The sequence below is a fragment of the Camelus ferus genome, chromosome 7 (genome assembly GCF_009834535.1).
Source record: "Camelus ferus isolate YT-003-E chromosome 7, BCGSAC_Cfer_1.0, whole genome shotgun sequence".
Lineage (NCBI taxonomy): Eukaryota > Metazoa > Chordata > Mammalia > Artiodactyla > Camelidae > Camelus > Camelus ferus.
The window spans coordinates 19,139,811-19,164,321 of record NC_045702.1 but is presented as its reverse complement, the minus strand read 5'-3'; the positions used below and the strand labels follow the sequence as shown (position 1 = coordinate 19,164,321).

Sequence of the window (24,511 nt, the reverse complement as noted above, 5' to 3'; positions counted from 1 at the left end):
AGAAATTAAAACCTAAAGAAATGGCAAAATACACTACGTCGATGGATTAGAACATGCAATATTTTTAAGATGTCAGTTTTTCCCCAAATGATCTGTAGATCCAGTGCAGTCCCAGACAAAATTCATATTGGTTCTAAAATTATATGCAAATGAAAGGAACTAACATAACTTAATTTCAAGGTTTACTAGAAAGCTAAAGTGACCACAACACTGTAAGAGTTGCCAGTCTTTTCTATTATCACATCTGATTTAGGATCATAGTTAAAAGCCTTTCCTCACACCCAGATTAGAAAAGATTTCACTCTTGGTTTCTTCTAGTACTTGTGTGTTTTCATTTTTAAAATGTGTATCTCTGATGCATTTGGAATCTTTTCTTGTGTATCCTGGGTTCAGTTTATCTTTTTCCAAACGGCAATCAGTTGTACCAACGACATTTGTGAAAACATCTATCTTTTCCAGGTAATATAAAATGCCACCTTTATTATATTACTAATACCCACATTTACCATGTTGCCTTTAATTTTTTAACAGATGTGTATTTTTCTGAGTTGGGAATTAACTAGTTTTTATAATCTACCTTTCCATTCAAAACAGGAACTTCCTTTGTCCCATCCTTCTGCTTTCCTGTGCTCACTCCTTACCGCCCATGTTCTTTTGAAATTGTCTGGTATTTGGTTCCAATTTGGTTTTAACTTTGCTTTATTTGTTTCTTTGTTCGCTTTGTTTTTTTAACACTGTGGCTCCTACTAACTTGGAATGATTTGTTGCCAATCACATCAAGTATCACAAGAACTTTATCAGCAGTTTTCCAGCATTAGTTATAAATTATACCGGCATTTTTGCCCACCACTGCTTCGTGTAGCAAATTTGTTCCTACATTGTATTCATTTTTGTTTTTCTAAACCTACAGCATAACCTCAAGTAGCTTTTCTGGAAAACTTTCATGAGTGGTAAATTTCATTAGTCCCTCTGACATTTTTTCAGGGTTCCCTGTGCCAGTGAAGAGTCTTCCTGAAGCTTTGTATCATACAGAGTATTTTCATTGCCCTAAAATACTGTTTTTAGGGCACTCATTTCACTTATTTCTTTGTAGGCATTTTTTTTTCCTTTTCTTTGTACTCTGAAGTTCGTAAGCTTACCATGAATTGACCAGACTTTGTTCTTCATTTTATTCGTGCTGCTTTGCATTCGGATAGTCATTTCATTCTAAAAACGCAAATCTGTTTTTCGGCACAAGGAAATTTTCATCTAATTTTCTTTATTTCTTCTTTTTTCTCTTTGTTCTTTGTTTTAGAACTCCTTGCGAGCCATTAGATCTTCTCATCTGTCCTTTGCTATCTCTTAATTTTTTTCTAATAAACGTTCATCTGACTGACCTTCAGCACTGTTGTTTGGAAGAATCATTTCACTCAACTTTCCTGTTGATTTATTCGTAGTCTTTATGTTAAGACTCATTTTCTGCCCATGTGTAAGTGGGATTACCTGTTTGGCAATTACGTTTTTATTCTAATTAGTAACTTTTTATAGCAGCTTTTGAAGAGAGATGATATATCATCTCTGTACTCTCCAATGATGTACAATATTTATTTAGGACTTTCTTGTTCATTTTTCAGTTATTTTGGAGGGAGTTGGTTTTCCCTTTGTTTAGTTTGGTGCTTGTCTTTCGTGCTGTTAATTTTCATCAAATATTTGGTGATTCTTGTTTATTTAAATGTTAAATAGCATTGAAATCCTATTGAACATTTTTGGTTATTGAAGTGTATTTTCTAAAGACAAATGATAACCTCTGTGGCTCTTGTTTTCTTTTTTTTTTTTTTATAATCATTTTACAATGTTGTGTCAAATTCCAGTGTTGTTTTCTTGATCTTCTCCTCATATGTGCAGTTATAGATTCTTCTCTTCTCGTGGGTTTCTGATCAATCTGATTCCATTTGACTTAAACTTCCTCTTAAGTCCTCCTGTCCCAGTTTGTTGATTGCACCCTTCTCAAAATCCAGTGCTATCATGGATTTATTCTTATTTTAATAGCTTTTGTTTTATTTCAGAACAGAGTGGTAAAGAGAAATAAAAATCCAATTCAGCCTTTTTTTATAAAAGAGTTATTTCCCCCCTGCATATAAGTCATGGCTGTTGGAAATAAGAGACAGAGGTCTCGGACGATGCCCCTGGCTCAGCACTGAGCAGGACTTCACCTGGGGTCCTGCTAGTGCCTCAGTGTCTGGGTCTCAACCTTGCACACTCAGTATTGCTCATCTTCTCATAACAGGCTAGTGCATAAACTTTGATACCAATTAATTAATTGTATCAGAGTATTAATTTAAAGCACAGTAATTCATTTTTTCACTGACTTAATTTGTAAAACAACTAATTGCACGAAATTTATGAACAGAACTCCTGGTTATTAGAATTAAAACACATTTTCCATTTAATTTTCGATACATGTTTAAAGCACTAAAGTTTAAAAATGAATTTTTTAAATTTTAGAATCAGCAGATTAAAGATACATTAAGATATTGCTTGAGAAATATAAATGTCACAAAAATAGAACATTCTGATTGGCCTGGCCAATGACTTATTTCTTTAGGCTGATGATCATAGAAAGCAAGATTTTAACACAAGGTTGTTGGGTAAACCTGAAATCAGAGTAAGAAGTGCCAGCCTTCAAGGGGCTGGAGAGTCATCTCGTAAGATAATAGATACCTTTATCTTTAGGAGAGGTTTGTACCTGCTAAGAGGACTACAGTTTCCCTATCAGTTAATTATAGTTCTGCAAACCACAGAGAGTACAACACAGATCCTGCAAGTATACCATCTACCCGACCCCCAGTTTTCAGTGTTTTCCTTACAGCTGCCTCTGACCGTTCAGTTGCCACAGCTTTACCTACAGAAGTGATTCAACCTGCTCTGGGATCTCAAGCTTATAGAGATCTCTGTACCTCTTACCCTCTAATAACCCCATAGGTGTCCAGGGCTCTCTGCCCCATTTGGGGCTTACAGATGTCCTGAAGTCTTAAGGAAGCTTGTTATCCTTAGACAGGAACAGTTGGTGATGAGAAAAACCTTACAGTATAGCTGTGTATCACTCCTGTTGGGCCGACAATGAATGTGTGGAATGCTGGGTGGACACAGTCAGTCCTCTTGGGTTCAAGTGACAGGAGGGTCTCTCTAGAGTTGAGGTCAGTCAGCTCCCTGCCCCACCTTTTGAGATAATGGTGATTTTTCACCAGCGCCAGTAACTAACTCAGCTCTCTGTTGACTTTATTTGCAGAAAATTAGCTGCATGAAATTTATAAACAAGACTCTATAAAAAGAAAGCCATTCAGTTCTTTATGTAATGCTTAAAAGGCTGATACAAAACATTTAAATCCATAATATCTGAGACATGTTATTGGGTAAACTCAAGAGGATTCCTTCAAAATTTCCTTTGGAGAGTTTGCTTCAAGAACAAGTAGAGCAGAATTAATGCCAAGTCCCTGTCTTCCCTCAAACAAATCTCTATACCTGGTGAGGTCAGATCTGCCCACTTTGTTCTCCCAGTTCTCCTTTAAGAGCTAAAAATGATTACATTATTAAACACGACACTTGCTATATGCCGGGGGGTGTTCTGAGCGCTTTGTAATAGAGAACACGTTTCTTTTGCAGTTGTGAAGATGATCTCTCCGAGGACAGAGATGAGCTCCTGCACGGGATTTCTGAGCTGGACATCAGCAACTCGGACTGTTTCCCGTCCCAGCTGCTGGTGCACGGGGCAGTTAGCCTTTCCCCTGGGGCTAGATTCCTACCACGGCTGTGTCATAGCGGCTGCCCGCTACGGCCGGGGCCGGGTGGTCGTGACTGGCCACAAGGTCTTATTCACCGTTGGTAAACTGGGCCCCTTTCTGCTCAATGCTGTCCGCTGGCTAGACGGGGGCCGCAGAGGCAAGATCGTGGTGCAGACAGAACTGAGGACTCTGAGTGGGCTGCTTGCCGTGGGGGGAATAGACACCAGCATTGAGCCCAATCTGACCAGCGATGCGAGTGTCTATTGCTTTGAGCCCGTGAGTGACGTCGGGGTCAAGGAGCTGCAGGAGTTTGTAGCAGAGGGCGGGGGCCTATTCGTTGGGGCCCAAGCCTGGTGGTGGGCCTTCAAGAACCCAGGAGTGTCCCCTTTGGCTCGATTCCCGGGAAACCTCCTCCTCAACCCCTTTGGCATCAGCATCACCAGCCAAAGCCTCAACCCCGGGCCCTTTCGCACCCCTAAGGCAGGAATAAGGACCTATCACTTCCGCTCCACCCTGGCCGAGTTCCAGGTGATCATGGGCAGGAAGAGAGGGAACGTGGAAAAGGGCTGGCTGGCAAAGCTGGGCCCGGACGGCGCAGCCTTCCTGCAGATCCCGGCCGAGGAGGTCCCCGCCTACATGTCGGTGCACCGGCTCCTGAGGAAGCTGCTGAGCCGCTATCGGCTCCCCGTGGCCACCCGAGAGAACCCGGTCATCAACGACTGCTGCAGGGGTGCCATGCTCTCCCTGGCCACCGGGCTGGCCCACTCGGGAAGTGACCTCTCTCTGTTAGTCCCAGAAATGGAAGATATGTACAGCAGCCAGTACCTGCGCCCCTCGGAATCTCCCATCACTGTTGAGGTCAACTGCAACAATCCAGGTGTGGAAGGAGGGGAGGGAGCCAGCGGGTGGGGACCTGGGGGACAGGACAGGGTCTGATTGCCTCCCAGGGGCCATCTCCGTCCTCTGCCAGGCACTCTCAAGAAGATGGGGGTTGGGGGTTCGGGTAATGGAAGAGTGCAGCCAAGGGAGCACAGAGGGGGAGGCAGCATGCAGAGCTCTTGAAGGGACCCTGGAAGCTGGGTGGAGGTGGCATCCTGGAGGAGGGGTGACGCCTGCTCCTCCTTTGCTTTTGGCAGGCACCAGGTATTGCTGGATGAGTACCGGGCTCTACATACCAGGAAGGCAAATTATAGAGGTCTCATTGCCCGAAGCTGCTGCCTCTGCTGACCTGAAGGTAAGGCATGCCTGATCTCGCTACGTACGTAACACAGAACCTAGATGCTCCTGCTTTCACAGTCGGCATCTTGTTTGATCCTCCTACAAACCCTATTGGTGATACAGGGCACGTACCTTTACCTCCATTTTAAGAACAGGGCAACTAAGGTACAGAACAGCTAACTGATTTAAATGTATGGACCTGACACATTTCAGAGTCTAGGACTCAAACCTAACCGACGTCTGGCTCAGGTCCCCGTGCTTTTAGTTTACATCATAAGATGGGGAATAAGGAAGGTACCAAGTGGAAGGTGCCCTCGCACACAGTAGCGTCCAGTAAATCCTCGTTCATGTTCCGTGCTGTGTACATCTCACATTGGAGCACGAGGCCCTTCTGACGTCAGCTTCTTCCCTGCGATGCCACAGGCTGTTCCTCACCTGCCCAGCCCACCTTCACTGTCACTTTCACATACACACACCCTGTTCACAAAATTAAGCTGCTGTCCTGCTCTGTCCCCTTTGAGGGTCACCCTGATATTTAGAGTCTGTTCTGTGCCTATATCTATCCTGGAACTTGTTTAGCATAAACCCGGGAAAACAGTCCCAGGACTCCTCCAAAGGCAGGGGTCACTCCATCGGCCCAGGAACGGGGGGCCTTGGTGAATGGGAGGAAGGGAATCAACCCTCCGCTCATCCATTGATCACACTGCCTTCCCACTGGGCCTTCTCTCTGGTCAGCAAAAGGCAGGATCCCCTCTGCCCACTCCCAAAGCCAAAATCACCACCAGGGAATAGGCAGCCTACAATTCTGCTACAAAGACACCAAGGGATAATGTGTGGGAGTCGCCCTCCTCAGAATTAGCCTGTGGGTCACACCTGTTGCCCCTCACACGGCGTCTCAGCATGACCCTTTGTGGAGCTGTTTGACCCCCCCACCCAGAGAGGGGATTTACACATCTGGTCCATGTGACCTCAAAGGATGGGTTTAGCAGATATGGTTCATAAGTGGTGAGATGCTTGGGCTTGCATGGGGCCCTATGACCCTTCCTGTCCCCACATCCTGGGCACTTTCTCCTTCTGACTACACACACCCCATGGTGACTTGGGGGATCTCTCTGCCCCAGGTACAGATTGGCTGCCACACTGACGACCTGACCAGGGCCAGCAAGCTGTTCCGAGGCCCACTTGTGATTAACCGCTGCTGCCTGGACAAGCCCACGAAGTCGATCACCTGCCTCTGGGGCGGCCTCCTCTACATCATCGTGCCTCAGAGCAGCAAGCTGGGCGCTGTGCCCGTCACCGTTAAGGGGGCTGTGCGTGCCCCCTACTACAAGCTGGGTGAGGGGAGGCCCCGGAGCCAGCCCCGAGGGACAGGGAGAGCTGGGGGCGAGGTGGTCATCTGGGGCTGCTGGTGTAGGAAGAGACGCAGACTGGTGGAGGGACGGGAGGTAGCCTTCCATAGCTTCAGCTTTGGGGCAAAGGAGATGAAGACCAAACCGCTTCGCATCCACGGGAACTTTGCAGAAGAGGGACAGAGGTGGGGTCGGGCTGTTCATGGCCTTGATGTTCTCCTCCTGGTGTTCAAGTTGCACGTGTTAATGTCCAAGGGGTTTGAGAAAGTGAGTTTCAAGCCCTGTGGCCTTTCTTCCAGGGGAAACATCCCAGGAGGAGTGGAAAAGGCGTATCCAGGAGAATCCAGGCCCCTGGGGAGAGCTGGCTACGGACAACATCATCTTGACTGTGCCAACTGCCAACCTTCGCACTCTGGATAACCCTGAGCCACTGCTTCGCCTCTGGGACGAGGTGATGCAGGCCGTGGCCCGGCTGGGGGCCGAGCCCTTCCCACTGCGTCTGCCTCAGAGGATCGTGGCCGACGTGCAGATCTCAGTTGGTGGGTACCCGGGGCGAACCTCTGTGCATGCTGCCCCTCGGGGCCTTCCTGTTTTACAACATCCACGCAGTGGGCAGCCACCAGGGTAAAAATGTTTTTCTAGCAGGACATAGATGTAATCCTTGCTGTTTAAATCAAAAGGGAAAAATACATTAAAAAAAAAAAAAAAAAAGACTTGGCCATCTTCCCAAGCAGAAAAATTGGAAACTACCTAAATGTCCAACATTTGTGGAACAGTTATGTAATGTATTATGTGTACCTTCAATGGACATTAAGGAAGACATTTAAAGTGATATTTTGATGGCTAAAGGAAATATGATGAGATTATGTGACCAAAAAAGCAGATCCTAGAACTGTAAGTATGGAGTATGTTAAAATATGTAACCATTTAAGTCAACATGTCAAGGGATGCTGTCAGCCAGTCTGGATGGTGCAGAAAATACATGCAGGGCTTTGACAGATGTCCATCAGGGGACTTCAAGGGGTGGCTAAAAATGGCGGAGGGCCTCTTCCTAGATCACAGTTGCTGGAAGAAGGAATTTAACAACTTCGAGAAGGCACTGAATAAAAAGATCTTTGCCAGTGGGTCAAAAGCCCTAAAAAATGAGGGGGAGGTATAGAAATTTAAGAACCACGGAAATCTCTCTGGACGCTAGCTTGCTTGGCTTACATAGGTGATCAGTGTAGAGTAGTGTCAGGTGGGCAAGTCCACTTCTAAATAATGAGAAGGGAACATGCCTTCAACAAGTTCTTAATTCTGAGAAGGGAGTGTAATGACAGGTTCAGGTGGACAAGGCACTCTCCTAGAAACAGAAGAACTGAACAGTAGCATGAGCGGCGATATATACCTGCCTCACCTCCCACAGCCAGTCAGAGTGAGGATGCAGGCATTATTACAGAATGAGAGGAGAAGGAGGAAAGCCTGGGAGGGTCTGGGTTTGGGTTGCCTTTCTGAGCATCACCGAGTTCTGGAAGTCATTGGGGATGACGGGGAGTTTCGGGAGATGCAAGTCAGAGAAGAATTCTGTAAGGTGGGTGGGAAGCATTCTAACCTTCTCTTCCCTGTCCTGCCTTTCCCAGGCTGGATGCACGCGGGGTACCCCATCATGTGCCACCTGGAGTCGGTGCAGGAGCTCATCAATGAGAAACTCATCAGAACCAAGGGTCTCTGGGGCCCTGTGCACGAGCTGGGCCGCAACCAGCAGCGGCAGGAGTGGGAGTTCCCTCCACACACCACCGAGGCCACCTGCAACCTGTGGTGTGTCTACGTGCACGAGACGGTCCTGGGCATCCCTCGCGGACGAGCCAACATCGCTCTGTGGCCCCCAGTTCGGGAGAAGAGAGTCAGAATCTACCTGGGCAAGGGTCCCAATGTGAAAAACTGGAATGCGTGGACGGCCCTGGAAACGTACTTGCAGGTGCTGGGCCAGCATGGGGGGTGGTGGGAGCCCCACTGTGGGGACCCTGAGCATATGGTTTTGCGACTGCCCAGGGGCCCTCACACTAATCTGCTTCCCACACCAGGCCGAGGGAGGCCCTGACGCGGCCCAGGTGTGTGGGTCCTGGTTGCCGATGCCACTCAGGGAGTCACTTTGTATGACCCTGAAGTGGACTTAATTATCTCAGCCCCACCATTCACCCCAGAATTTTTAAGAGATTATGAGAGTAGATAGAAAGCACTGAGAAAAGGTTAAAAAATGTTAAGAGGCAAATGTAATACTATAAATAAACTTACTATCACTGGCTTTAAACCCAGACACACCTGAGACTGAAGCCAAACTGTGCTACTTAAATAGCTCTCTCAAACTCAACACACCCCCTCCTCACGCACCCACCCACCCACACACACACACAATATGTGGGATAGAAGCTATTTTTTCCCCTAGATAAATACCATCTTCTCCTTACGACTTGCCTGTGCCTCAGTTTCCACCTTAGTAGCAAGCCAGGATTCCTCACTGGCCTGAACATGGGGGTGGCCTTTGCCTTGGAGTTATCATTCAACACCCCAGTTCCGGCCCCCCAGTCCCTGGATCAGTTCCCAGCTCACTATGGGGAGTTGCATCACCTTGGACTCTGGACCTCAGGCTCAGGCCCGGCACACACTATTCTGGTCCTCCCAGCTGCTCAACTTCTCTCTGTCGATTCCCTCCACCACGAAACTGACAGTGAAGCTGCCAGGAGACTCTGCTTTAACTGTGTCATTGGGGCCACTTCACCCCAGGGACAGGAGTTCCTCATCTGTGAAACCCAGCTGAGTATGGAAGTGCTAATGTCCCTCTGAGCTCCCAAGTGTCCTAACCCAGCCTAACACGGCCTCTTTCCACCAGCCTCAGGATGGCTGCCTTTTCCCAAAATGACGCCTTACTCTTAATTCTTGCTACCTGGGCTGTGTATTGTCTTCTGCTTCTACTGAACTCACTTTTTTCCCCAAAAGCCATTTTAGTCGCCTTGCAAATTGACATGGACCTATGATTAGTGCAGATTATGGCAGAATAGGGGTGGGAGTTTACCTTTGCAACTATGAAAGACAATGGATTTTTTCACTTCAACCAGTTTTAAATCCTTGTGTCATATCCTACCACTACTTTTATGATCTAGTGAGACAGATGAGTAAGTGGTGGTAAATCCTGACAATATTCACTGCAGTTATCCATTGTCTGCTTTGTGCTGAGCGCCGTGCTCGCTCAGAGGCCCTTCTCATCCTCAGACCATGACAGCAGCATGCAAGGCCAGCAGGTCAAACAGGAGAGGGTTGGTGATGGGTGTGAAGCTGGTGTTTAACGGGTGAGATACACGAGTCCATTCAGAGTGTTGGTCAGGTCTCCTTTCTGTAGCCCAGATGGCTCATCCTGCTTCTTCCTTCTCTCTCCAGCTCCAGGAGGCCTTTGGGTGGGAGCCGTTCATCCGTCTCTTCACTGAGTATAGGAACCAGACCAACCTGCCCACAGACAACGTCGACAAAATGAACCTGTGGGTGAAGATGTTCTCCCACCAAGTGCAGAAGAATCTGGCTCCGTTCTTTGAGGCCTGGGCCTGGCCGATCCAGAAGGAAGTGGCAACCAGCCTGGCATATCTGCCCGAATGGAAGGAAAATATTATGAAATTGTACCTCCTCACACAGATGTAAGGAGTGCCCAGCGAGGTGGCAGGTAGAGAGGTCTGGGGAGGTAGGCAGAGATGGGGATTCACTCCTCGACCTCTGTCTCTTAGGTCCTAGCCTTGCCCCCTCAGGTCACTGCCCCTGGATCTCAGCAGTATCTCTGGGAAGTGGGTTAAGAAAACAGAAAAAAGTGGAATCAGAATTTCTCAGGAGCAGAGCCTCATTCCTCTGCTGTCAGCCATCAGGTTCCCTCCTGTCCCTGGACTGGGCCCGTGCTGAGAGCGTTGGCCCCTGCTTCTAGGATGGCCCTTGGTTCACCATCAAGGGCCACAGCCCATAGAGGGTGGCTCTCCTTTTGACATCCTGAGGACTCTCTGGGCTCTTATTTTTAATCATGTCCCCCCAGACCTGACCATAGAACCCAAATGAAACACAAATTTACCATGATATTCAGATAGCTCCCTGATAACTCATAGATTTTGTATCTTGGGTGGCTTGAAAAGCAGTCTGGTGTAGTCGGAAGGGCCTGTAACTAGGGTTAGCTCTTAGGAAAGTCATTTTGTCCCTGAACTCCCCTTTCTTTGTATGTGAGGTCAGGGTTAAGATCCCTGCCTCACAGGGTTGCCATGAAGACTCTGGTAATTCTGAGGAGCTGTGTGGCTCCCGTGCCTGCACTGTAGGGCGTGGTTTTATTTTATGCTGGTCCAGAGTAGTGAGCTTCCTACTCCCCGTTGTCTTCCCAAAGCCCAGGGGTTAAGGTCATCATCTCACAGATGACTCCCCACATCCAAATCCTGGTTCTTTCACCAATTAGTTGTATGACTCCGGGCAAGCTCCTTAACTTCTCCGTGACTCAATTTCCTAATCTGTAAAATGGGATCTGTTTCATAGGATTCTTGTGAGGATTAAATTTTAGTGCCTCTAAAAGTGCTTAGAACAGTACCTGTCAGTGAGTAGGTACTGAGAAGATGTCAGCTGTCACTATTTTTATCAGATCAACTCAATATCGTTTTGGAGCAGGACTGCACTTTTAAGATGGCATTTACAGATGCAGTGAAGTAATCCTGTCCCGTCCTACACTTTATACAGTGACTCTGAAAAGATTCTGGTACATTGCCCTGTGGTCTAAAGGAAGGTCTCTAAATCCACAGTGGGGTTCTAAACCTACTTGGAGAGTTTGGTCTCCTTCTTCAATTCCCTTTTTCAGGTAAAATCTCTTCTTTCATTAAGTCAAGAGTGGAGGTTGCTTGAAAAACCAGGACAGTTGCATGACAGTGTTTGTCCTTAGCAAACAAGGGACATCCGGCTTAGTAACAGCGTTTGTATTTCCGTAGTGACACAGATTCCTATTGCTGTTTGGCAGATAAAAGTCCATGCACAAATAGAAACCTTTACTTTGGAACAAGATAACTGGATACCGCCGACCCAGATTTCATTTAATTACAGTGCATTCAAAGATTTTCTTAACTTTTCTTCCAATCTTATTCAGAACCTCTCGTTTCTTCGACGTTTCCCCTAGAGTTGAGGCTCCAGGATTATTGCTGTGTACATCCACCCAGTTTCCCTTTACTCACTTATTTTAATTGTTTTAATGCACTTTTTTCTTCCCTTTATTGGGAATTGGGTGGATGCACAGACAATAAGATTTGACCTGGACAGTGTTTTTCTTTGAATTCTTTTATCATGTTATTTCTCAGTCCTAGAATTATTTTCCCTTATTTCATAAACATCTATCATCTGGATACTTTAAACATAGGCGCTGAATGAACATTCAACATTTAAATAACTGCTATCAACTGGTGGGTTGTTGAGTGTGTGCAAAGTATAGATTGTTACATTTAATCTTCACAGGAATCTTACGGGATGGAAACTTACTGCTCCCATTTTACAAATGAGTGAACTGAATTTTACAGAGATTGAGTAAATTGCCTAAGCCTTTACTGCTAGTAAGTGATAGATGTGGGATTTGAACCCAGGCATTCTGATTACAGACTAGGTGTTAGTAACTACAGTACTTTGAACAACCAAATAAATGAGTAAGTGAAGAAACCAACCAGCAAGTAGAAGGACCTTTATGTCCCTACTTGCCAGGACTTTGGCTGCCCCTCATCTGATTTTATCAGAACAGGAAGTCCTTTGTTTATCCCAAATGCCAGTTCAAAGGAAGACTTGAGGCAGGCTCCTGACATGCTTCCCAGTGGACAGGGCTGGATGACCCCTTTAGTCTTCTGAGTTCCAAGTTCTTCAAGTTTCAGTCCTTCCCTCTAGGGCACCATGAAAGCATCCTGCTAGCTTACTGGATTTTGAATGATGGGCTATTTTGGTAAAGTGTCTGACTCCTAAAAGCCCCAGACACTGCAAGTTTTCAGAAAAGAAATCAGATCCTCAGCCATTTAGAACAATATTTATATTCATTCTTGCCCTCTTTAAGCCATTTTCAGCAGTACAACCATGGGGACCTTTTAAAAATATCAAGTTATCCATGTCAATCTCCTTGTCTAAAAATTTCCAGTGGGACTTTGAATTTAAGATGATGAACTGAACATGTAAGTTTACTTCCCTCCCTCCCTAGGCCCCACTGAAACCGAAGTCAAGAAACATAAAAGAGAACTGACACGTCTCAGCCAACAAAACTGAAGGGATTTGGTTATTAGTAAAGAAGATCTCAACACATTTCTGGAAGAGAGAAAATGGATGAAGTGATAATGAAGGAGTGAAGCTCCCTTTCAGACAGAAAATAAGCTGATCTGAACACATAACCCCAAAGAGACTTGGGCATCTGAAAAGTCTATCTACTAAAGAATTATATTAATTGTGAAATTGAACCCCATCCCATTCTACCCAAACCATTGTGCACAGAACACGGGCAATCTACCCTTGGTTTCAGTTAAAAGTCTATTGTTGTTTGTATAAAGGAATCGAATAAACTGCCTGAGGCGAGGTAGGAGTTCGTGTTCCAAGATAAAACTTCTCTTTTTGTGGAAATAAGTAACCCCCTAGCCCATTAGCTAATTCTGTACTGACAGTTGAGATCTTGGTTACTCAAGTAACCAAGTGCTTCTAGTCATAGAAGGGTTTGCTGGAGAAGCAGACTGACCACACAGTGGCAGAGGGAACCCACAGCAACTCCCATATAACATCAGCAGTCATACTAATTCTTCAGTGCAAATGGTCAGCTAGGAATTCCCAGACACTGAGCCTTGGGAGCAGGGGTTGGGGAAAGAACCAAGAGAGAATTATCTAAGAAAAATAACCAATTAGAATCAGGAGATTTGAAAACTACAGCAAACTCTGGGGGAAACAGAGTTAACATGGAAAAAAGATAACTTAAAAATCTAACTATATCATCAGAGAGATCTGAGGTGTATTTGTTAGATAAAAACAGGATGCTACAAAGAAGGGGAAACCCTGAAAATAAGAACCCTAAGGCGAAATAATTTTCCCTAATGTGAAATAACTTTCCCAAAGGTGAAATATTTAGAGACAGGCTGGAATATAAAGTCAAGCTGATCTCCCTAGATAACAGAGCAAAAAGAAACAGAAAATATAAAGAGAGGGAAGAGACATAGACAATCGATATCTAACTGTTAGGAGTTTCTGGAAGAGAGAACAGAAAATGTAGGTGAAGAAATGAAAAAGAATTGAACAGAAAGAACTATGTCTCCAAATTAAGGGGACCCCATTCAACCTACATGTAGACACAATCTTGTGAAAATTTGGAACATTAAGGATAAAGAAGGCAATGAAAGTACCGAGAGAAAATAAAACTAGGTCATAATTAACTCAACTGAAAAGGGATGAAAATAGACTGGGAGCAGATTTTTCATCAGCAACACAATGCTAGGAGCCAATAGAGAAGTGTCTTCACATGGAAAATCCTTGTACCCAGAATTCCACAGCAAGCCAAACTGTCAAGAGTCAAGTCAAAAGAAAGAAATTTTCTGACATGCATGTTTCCAGAAAGTCTACCTTCTTTGCACCCTTACTGAGGAAGTACCTTGAGGAAGTTCTCCAGCAAAATGAGGATGAAAATCGGGAAAGAGGAAGAAGTGGAATCCAGAAAACAGTGGACCTCACCCAAAATGTCTCACTCCAGAGTTGCAGTCATTCAACAGGATGTCTCACTCTGGAGTTACAGTCATCCAACAGGATGGGCTTACTCCAGAGTGACAGTCATCCAACAGGGATGTCTCACTCTAGAGTGACATCCAACAGAACGGGCTTACTCCAGAGTGACAGTCATCCAACAGGATGGGCTTACTCCAGAGTGACAGTCATCCAACAGGGATGTCTCACTCTAGAGTGACATCCAACAGAACGGGCTTACTCCAGAGTGACAGTCATCCAACAGACGGGCTTACTCCAGAGTGACAGTCATCCAACACGATATCTCACTCTAGAGTGACACTCATCCAATAGGATGGGCTTACTCCAGAGTGACAGTCATCCAACAGGATGTCTCACTCTAGAGTGACAGTCATCCAAGAGACCCATTTCAGATGAGAGTACACAGTCTTGGGCTCCCTGGGGAGAATATGCATTATGTACCATAGGGAGTATCACTGAGAAGCTGGAATGTTTGAGAATACAGAGGAGATACATTCTTCAGTCAACAAAAAGAAAACAAAACAAAAATACGTCAAATTCAGGTCCAATTATGCAACAACAGCAAAAAATACTCATAGAATGTAAGAAGAGACTCGATTTGACAGCGGCGGTAGGTACATTTCAAGTGACACAGGAATCGTGACACTGGATATGTATGGAAGAAAATATCCTAGCTCTACTTAGCTCTCAGTAAACAGTATGTACAAAGTCAAAATAATGTAGATATTATTTATTGGTATTTGGTGTTCTGATCAGCCTATAGACAAAATATGAATGGCTTAATTTTTTATTCAGAAATGAAATTCAAAGTAGTTAATCCTGACAAGGAAAAAGAAAGCAGGAAGAGATTGAGGATTAGTTGTGGGTGGAGGTGGAGGGGCGGTGGGGGGGGTGGAGTGGAAGGAAGACTAGAATTACGTATCTATTCAAAGTGAAAAGATCAAGTGTACAGTCAATGGGACAAGAACTAAAGAATTAGCTACTGTTCAAAACTATAAATGAAACCAACCTAGGTATTAAAAATGACATCTATCAAAAACTTGGGAAAGGATAGGCAAATGAAAGGTGGGAATTGCGTACGTTAAATCCTTATCTTTTGTAATGGGGAATTATTAAAGATTGTCTAAAGTTAATAAGTCAAGAAATTATTGTTCAAACGTATTATTTAATGTTAGGAAGTTAGTTAACAGAATATCTAAAAATAGAAATTGTTAAGTGCATTGCGTCTAGGGTACGGGACTAGGGTTAAAAGGGTGGGGTGGGAAACCATGTTTTTCATTTTAAGTCCTTCTGTACTATTTAATTTTTTACCTTGTGCATGTATTTGAGAAATTTTTAATAAATTCAAATAAAAATCCTTCCGTGGCTTCATATTGACCAAGATACAGTCCAACCAAGACCCTTAAAATGGCTTATAAAAAGCCCTTAAGTGCTTGGGTCCACCTGACGTGCCCTGGCTCATCATACCCCCACGACTCTGTAGTTCTAGCCACACTAACCTCCAACCACTCAGACACACCACCCCTCCTCTTGTTGCTACACGTGTTCCGCAGAAAACAGAGCCTGTTCCCATCTCACCACGTGCCTGTTGATTAAGTATACCGCCTCACGGGTTTTCAGTCTCCTGCTGAGTGAATGAATGGGCGTTCATGAAGATCGCCAACTAGTGTTCTTTCCTGAGAAAGCACGTGATATTTGTCTCTATTCATTTCAAGACTGTCTTGTAAGCTTTCATGAACTCCCATTCATCTGACAGTTTTGTTAAGTGTTAGTCATGTATGAGACCAGGTGGTGTCAGAGGATTTCTGTCTGCCATTCTCCTCGGTTTGTTCTTTGCCACATTTCAGTTTAGTTTTCAGAATAGTTTCCAGCTATTTTCCCCTGTAGTTGGGAGAAAAAGTCAACTATCTAGTGGGCATCTTCTAAAGTTTTGTTGTGTCCTGCTGTGCCTGGTCTCTTGGTGGCTCTCCTCCTTCTCCATTAAATTACTTTCTTCTATTGTCTAACTCCCAAGGCCAACTGGATCTCTCTAATGAGCATTGGCCTTACTGCCAATCTTCAACAGCTGTATTTATTGGAGATCCCTCCCGTCTCCTTTTCATAAGATCATTCTCTAATATACGTAAATCATTGTCCCCACCCAGTGTCACAATCTCACCTAATATATGTACTTAACAGGCCAGTAGGTAATCAGATGCAGACTTAGTTGTTGACTCTTGCTGCCAAAAGTAACACATCCTTCTTTCAAGATGACTTCACTCCTATGTTCTTTACTCTTTCAAAGATTTTGGACCCCCTACTTGGCTTCCATTTTTGAAATAGATTTCTTTCATTGACCCACAACATTAGAGTCAGTCTTCTAAAGCACGGTAGGGAAGGGATGGGGGTGACCCTTAACTTTTCAGACATCTTCTAGCTACATATACACAAAAACAATTCCATGTCTAATTCAATAGCATTATAGCAATGTTACTTATTTGAATTCTTGTGATTTAAATGCTGTAAAGTAGAATTCTTTGATAGGAAAGCTTGGGAGGTTTACATTATTGTCAATGTTTGAGTGTCATTTTGGGTGGCTGGCTTCATCGGTGCTCATTATATTAGAAATAAACAGAATAAATAAATGAGTAAATTAAAAACAAGCTATACACTGACCAGTGGTGACAGTGTCAGGAGTCAAGGATTATGCTGATACACAGAAGTGTGCCGGGGGCCATTGGAAAGTTAATTCTGTTCATCTGTACTATATAGGAACTCATATATAATTGTTTAAGAAATATGTATATGGAGGTACTAAAAATTTCTTTGCATGAACTGCTTAAATTTGGACATACAATTCACTTTTACAGATGGCCAAATTTAGTATAATTTGAGAACTGAGATGGTGCTGAAACAGTGGGGTGGTGGGGGACAAAATGATCAAATGTGCAGTATAAAAACAATCAAGTCAGGTGGTTCAGAAGAGGCCCTAGAGACATAGAGAGAAGGCCTTCCCCACTTTTCAACAATATAGCAGGCCAGACCTATGCCTCGTCCTGTTGTATCTGTGAAGTCTGTGTTTTAAACAGGAGCCAAGGACCTGAAAAGAGATCATAAACTCACTCCTTATCCTTCATCAAGGTTAACAGAGGCGGGACAGGAAACTCCAACTTGCTTTTTTAACAGAGCTTCTCTTTTTCTTGCTGTCTATGTAGCCTTGGAGCCAAACTGTTACAAAAGAAACAATAATAGTAGCTCACAGTGGGAAAAAATGTGACAATGAATATATGTATGTTCATGTATAACTGAAAAATTGTGCTCTACACTGGAATTTGACACAACATTGTAAAATGACTATAACTCAATAAAAAAATGTTAAAAAAAAAAAGAAACAATAATAAGCCTTAGAGCCTTTGACATCTAATCACGAAAGGACTGGCACTATGAACTTATTTATTGATGACAAACAATCAAAACTTAGAGCCGACTTCAATCTCAGGTCCTCCAAGGGAAACTCTGAGATGAACTATAAAAGGGAAAACTGCTGACTCATGTCAATAGTGTCCAAGTGACCTTTTGGATAAAGCTTCTCTGGTACTGGACAAAGAAGGGCCTTTGATGGGGTGAGAGGAGAGAATGTCCTCGGGTAAAGTGGTTGATGGTGTTAGGGCCCTCCAGCCGGAGATGAGGAACACACCTGTAGTTGAACAAGTTGGACATATTACTCATTGCAGCTGGGGGAAGTGCATAGCCTGGGGAACTGGGGCCATCTCAGTAAGAAGGTGTTGTGGCTTCGTTCGGTAGTTTAGGGGAGGGTCAAAAGAAGCAAGGCTTTGTTCTGGACTGGATGCTATCAATTGGATACAGGGGCAATTCTATGATTGAGTTTCTCAATAAATCTTATCTTTAACAAGAGCTGACTAAAGTAAGCTTAAAGTTGTAACTGTTTTTTCAAAAAGGAGCAGTTACTTTAGACGAGAAAGTGGTATGTTTGGTATTTTGTGGTTGCCCAGAGAACTTGCTTCGATCTCCTTTAGCCTAGTCTCAGAGTGACTGCATCTGATGTCTACGTTCTGTGAAATTGTTTACGTCCAACAGGAGCAAACGTGGCCTCCTTCTAGCTTTGAGTGTCAGATGACATCCTGGGTGTCAGGGGCTGCTCTTTTTTTTTTCTTTCTTTCTTTCTCAATGCAAAAGAGTAGAGAAAAAGCCTTTGTTTGCCTTACAGAAAATTCAAAACTGCACGTCGGTTGACTGAGCATAAGGGACAAATTAGAAGAAAAGATAACAAGGCACACAAGAGATCGCCTAGGAAAGGATGGTGCCTGGATGGTCCCCCAATTTGGCTGTAGTCTTGTTATAAACTAAAGTGAAGTTGGGGCCATACTCAATACTTAGGGGGCACTCACTTACTGTCTGAAACATCCCCACTCCTCAAATGTAGACTCCAGAGCATTCCTGGGAGGAACAGAGAGTAGTCATGAGGGTAGCAGTTTGCTTTCACCCGGGAGGAGTAACAATATACCTTTCCAATCCATGTAAATTCGCTTGCTAACTGCTATGGTTGGGCCACACAGAAGGAACTGAAATTTAAAACAGAAACCGAAAGATACTTTTCCACTAGATAGATAAAGCTTGGTTGAAAGGGGTAATAGAAACTGTTTCTTCACTGATCAAACTTCCCTTGTTAAATTTATGAGCTCCATTGGGACAGGAGATTAAGGTAGTAAAGATCTATGTCCTCACCCAGATTTTCAGTATTTTTTAGCACTAAACTAGATGAAGCCACTCAAGAAATACTTACTTAAGTTAAATTCAAGCCTTTCTTGTTTTACCCACCCTCTTTTAAGAAGCATTCATAACATGTTTCTTAAACATTCATTAATCATCATACAATGTTGGCTTCTGTAAGATGCATTTCCCACATTTGGGCATCCTCTTCCAGTCTAGCCATCAAGTCACCTAAAAATTCATTCAATAAACATGTATTGAACACTAACTGCAATGCTCGTTAGTGTTACAGGGACGGGAAATACCAAGATAAACAAATAAATACAAGATAAACCAAATAAAGCTCTGCCCATGCTCCAGTTTGAACATAAAAATGAGCAAATAAACATACAACAGGTATGGTAAGTACTGTGAAGGAATATAAAACTAAGGGTAGGGAAGAGAGTGTTCTGGGGCAGGGGACTGGACAAATGGGCGTGGTTGCTGTTTTATGTAGTGAGGTCCAGGAAAGCCTCTCTGGTAAGGTGATTTTTGAGCAGATTCTTGAAGGAAATGATTAGAGAAACCATAAAGAATTCATGGCAAAGAGGGGTAAAATCATACTTGGCATATTGAGAGAAGCAACGCAGACATGCATTTGATCCCTAGAAGAGTCAAGGGCCACTCTCTCACATGTAAGTCTCGAGCACAGGTTTCTGACCTTCACGTTACGATACGGAGCCACTGACCTGACGGAAACTCACAACTTTTGAATGTCTGTCCTCACACCATGAAGCCAACACACACTTCACGGTAAATTTTGCAGCTTCTCCCTCTTGAAATTTCTCTGACTAAAAAGAAAGATGGGTTTATCTCAGTGATTGCTATGCCCTCTGCCAAAAAGCCTGGATGCCCAAGGAGACATGACAATACTTTTTGACACTAATTCCTGGGCCCCTGTCAATGGCCTAATGGATCCAATCTAAGTGGAATTTGGAACCAAATTCATATGGAGAAAACTGACCTGGAAAGAAATGACTAAATTTGCATAGCAATGAACGCTTAGTCTTACACATTGATATGCATCAGGACAAATGTGGAGAGAGCAGTGGGAAACTCAGGCTGTTATTCTTGGTTTCTTATTCCATATCCACCCTTTCTCCTCCCCCACCTGCCCAAGCCAAATAATGTCCATTCATCCTCAGTTAAAATTAAAAGACACTTAGGATCGCAAGTCTCAATATATAATAGAAAGCCTTGTGAAGGAAGACCTTAATGTCACAGGAACTCTGGCACAAATCCATTTGGAAATAATTGTTTGCATTTACAAGAAAGATAATAATGTTGCTGCTCCCACAGGACTAGGAACTCTGACACAGTCTTCCTCTGTAGGGATTTTCTTATGGAGATATTTAACCTTCCATGATTCCTAATCCCCATACACTAGCCCCTGTGGCATCTTAGTATCTGCAACCCTTGTGGGTTTGTGTCTGAAGATGTATAATTCACACTGGTGTAGGCGCCACTATAGGAAATTGTATCTGTTGCATGCCTACCCATTGGGTCTGATATTTCAGAGCCAGAGGAAGAACATCCTGTCTCAGCCTTGGGCTAAGTCAGTTCCACTGGCTCTCAGATGGCTGAAAACTTCAGTAAAAATCAAACTTTATGCCTGACCTGGAAACAGGAGTTTAGAAATGTATGAAGCTCCCTCCCTTGTTCGTTACTGGAGGAAGAGAGTTTCAGCCTGGATACCTCTGAAGTGGCAGTGATATTTTCCAAGACATCTTCTGTGATTAGAATATTGCTGGCCCTTACCATGTGTATCCCATACACCTCTGACCCAAAAAGAAAATATAAGCCCACATTAATTTCACAAATACACCAAGGGAGAATATGACCACCTTTATAACTTTGAGTTAGGGCTGGGCACCTGTCAAGAGAAGCAGCAAACTCCAGCTTCATTGCTTTAAATAAACAGGCAGGCAGGAACTTGCCCTTGGGAATAGATCATGCTGTAATTTGAATAAAGGTTATCATACATGTACTAAAGAAGGAAAAATGTAGTGGATAAGTCTTTCGTAAATACTCCCAAGCTCATGACTCTGCTCTTTGCTCCCGTCGCAATACAATTTTAACAAGTACACTTGAGCGTTTTAATGTTAGGAGATATAATTATAACAGTACTTATGTTAGCTGGGGTCCTCCAAGAGGCAGAAGCCAGATAAGGTCAGGTGTACAAGAGATTTATTAAGGGAAACACTTGTGAGAGAAAATGGAGAGGGACCCAGAGGGGGCTGGGAGAGCCATCAGACTGTGATGTGGTTTTAACCCTTGTGAAGGAATGAGTCAAAGAAGGGATGGCTTGCACTGCACCGCAGAAAGTTTCATCAAGGCCACTGGGGAGCCCTTAAGCCAAAGTTACCCACCAAAAGAGTCCCATGTCTCTAGGAATGGGCCCACCTTAGTATCTCCACCATCCCTAATCACTGGCCAGCAGGAGCTTCTGGGCAGCATGGTCTTGGCGCCAAGGATTCCAGAAAGCACCTGCTGGGGCTGTCTGTCAGTTACATACCCACTCCCTGCAGTTGGAGATCTGAGCCGAACATTTCCATGGCCACCATAGTACTCAGTCAGTCTTAAAACAGCTGTAGCCACCTGTTCTGGACCATCCTAAACAGTGACTTAATAAACCTCCCCAGTGATTCATACCAGTAAATGCACATAGGAGGATCCATCCATCTCTATTCCTGAATTAGAGTGTGGCTAATCCTTTTCAGATTCCTGAGGCCCTTTATGGAAAGAATATACGGGACCACATTAAGTTTAACTCATAACTAAAAATACTTGAAGAAGGAAGCCAGTGACTATTAATGCCAGCCCACTGTTGGAAAGCACGTACACAAAGTAACCCCCGCACTTGACTCAGTGAGAAACTGGAATTACTGTGAGTTTTTCCTCTATTTGATAAAAAAGGACTGATGTACCACTGATAACAATCACAGTTCTGACTTGTGTATGCTTCTTGCATGTGCTGAACAATTATGATAGGATTTGTGCAAATCTATTATTTACAACTCAGAAAACCCAGTCACTGCAGTGCAAAGGGCACAGGTTAACACACTTGGCTCAAGCTAATCCATATCCACCCCTGGAACTGGAAATGGCTTCATTTCCCACTGAATCTCGTAGGGGAGAGGTAGATTATCTGCAAAACTGGGATTTGGTTAGAAAGGGCAACAGAGGTGGGACAGGGAATAGATGTTGAGGGGATAAACCTCACTGTTTCCTACACAACATTTCTAAAAAACCTTCCTCCAGACTGTAAATTACAATCCAAATTCCTTAGTGTACCAGACTTTGGTGGTACAAAATGTGGCCCAAACGCCTCACAGAGCTAGCATTATATATATGAAGTCCTGTTAACAAGCTTCAGTCATGATGAACATTTTCTCTTTCCCAAGCCAAGCTTTTCACATTCACATCTCCATGCTATGGACTATGATGTAGCCTCATATTGTGAAGACTTCCACTTTTATTTCCCCACAAAGATCATACATATTTTTCCAGAGCTAAGTTTTAGTGTCATCTCCATAAGTTCTTCTCCAATACATTAATTAGAAATAATTGCTTCTTCCTTTCTGCTACCTTGCACTTAATTTGTAGCCAATTCAGTATCTATATAAATTCATCTGATTTTATAGTTGTTTAATTTCTTCTCTCCTCTATACACACAGACAGACAGACACACAGACAGACACACACACACACACACACACACACCCTGGAGTATTACTCAGCCATAAAAAAGAATGAAATATTGTCACTTGCAACAACATGGATGGACCCAGAAGGTAATATGCTAACTAAAATAAATCAGATAGGAAAGGTAAATACTGTATGATATCCCTTATATGTGGAATCCTAAAAACACCAACAAAAAAATGAACAAACATAACAGAAACAGAGCAAAAAGATAAGGAACAAACAGGAGGTTGCCAGAGGGGAGAGGATGGAGGATGAGGAGGAAAACAGGTGAGGGAGATCAAGGTACAAACTTTCAGTTACAAAATAAATCAGTCACAGGTATAAAATGTACAGTGTGGAGAATACATTCAATAATTACATAATATTTTTGTGCATTGGCAGATGACAACTAGACATAATGGTGATGATTTTTAAATGTATAGAAATATCAAATCACAATGTTGCATAATAGGAACTAACACAGTGTTGTAGGTTAATTATATTTCAAAAACAAACAAACTCATAGAAAAAGATAAGATTTGTGGTTACTAGATGCTGGGGGTGGGGGAAGAAATGAGAGAGGGGAAATTGGATGAAAGCCGTTAAAAGGTACAAACTTCCAGTTATAAGATAAATAAGCCCTAGGGATGTAAAGAACAAAACAATAAAGGTGATTAACATGCTGTATCTTACATGAAAATCATTCAGAGAGTGAATCTTAACAGTTCTCATCACAAAGAAAAAAAACTTTTCTATTTCTTTAAGTTTGCATCTATATGAGATGATGGATGTTCACTAAACTTGCTGCTGTCGTAATAAATTCATGCTGTATGTAACTCAAATTATTCTGCTGTACACCTTAAACTTACACAGTGTTGTAGGTCAATTATATCTCAATAAAACTGAAAGAAAAAAAAGAAAGAAAAAGAAAAGTTACATATTAAAAAAGAACTACACTAGATGAAAAGGAAAAGTGTTTTCCATTCCTAAATACCCTGGAATCACTTATCAGAAGTAACCATGATTATCAAGTTCTTCTGAAATCCTTGCCTTCACACACACACACACACACACACACGCAGAGGCTATGCTGAAAATACATTTTAGTAAAGTTCCAAAGAGAAACAGAGTAATGATATACCATTATGTTAGTTTAAGAGAGAAAGAGTGAAAATGAAGAGTCAGTGAGCACTACGCAGCGTGCTCTGAAGGCAAGGAGGCAAGGGTGGAGCCTGGGCTTGGGAAGGAGTCCACTGGCCACCTCGGGAAGGAAATGAAGCAGCACCAGCAGCTGGATTGCCCACGTCTGAGCCTCATTCTTGGCAAAGGAGAGGGTGAGCTGCAGGGAATAAATGACAGGTTCTATTCAAAGAGGCAAGGAAGGGAATATACCAGAGGTATGTTTTTATCCAGGAAAAAGTCAAAAAGACATTTACAGAAAGAAAACACAAAAAAGAGAAGGAATCGGACAGCAAGATCCTGGAGGAGATGCTACCTATTTTATAAAGAGAATGGGTTGGAGATCTGGAGAAGACACTGGCCTTGATGAGCCCCCAAGACAGAAGAGAATACAAGCGAAGTGCTAAAATTCAATGAGGGTGTGAGAATAACTGCTGCCTTTAAATAATGCTTCTAAAGAGACAGTCATGAACCTTTAAGAAAAATAGACACATCTGGTAACTTTATAAGCAGTGCAATGATTTACATGTATAACCAGTGGTAACCCCAAAGTGGGAGGGAGAGATTTAAAAAACAGGGATCCAAAGCCCCCTTCTCCATAATCACCCTCAAGGCATAACGCTCACTCCCCTACCCCTTGCTCCCTTCCTGTACCCTCTCTCCCCTTAAAAAAACAAAAATTCCCTAGAAGTAAAAATAGCATTCTGCTGATCAAGGCTATGCAAAATCAGATTCTCGGCCAAATCCAGAGCTCTTGCACCTTGATTTTGACCTTCTCAACCCTCTTTGATAGAAATTCAGGCTGCGACCACTCTATAG

The 24,511-nt window shown here is 43.4% G+C and overlaps 1 protein-coding gene across 1 annotated transcript in view; it reads left to right on the top strand.

The window, feature by feature from the left end:
* Positions 1–15,435, top strand: part of TCAF1 (TRPM8 channel associated factor 1) — a 29,334-nt gene extending 13,899 nt beyond the window's left edge. The window contains 8 exon segments of the mRNA XM_006185381.3: positions 3,643–3,751; positions 3,753–4,638; positions 4,898–4,995; positions 6,101–6,314; positions 6,628–6,867; positions 7,948–8,285; positions 9,743–9,993; positions 12,543–15,435. Of these exon segments, the coding sequence (XP_006185443.1) occupies positions 3,643–3,751; positions 3,753–4,638; positions 4,898–4,995; positions 6,101–6,314; positions 6,628–6,867; positions 7,948–8,285; positions 9,743–9,993; positions 12,543–12,552 (2,146 nt within the window). The 3' untranslated portion in view covers positions 12,553–15,435.
* Positions 15,436–24,511: the final 9,076 nt, after the last annotated feature.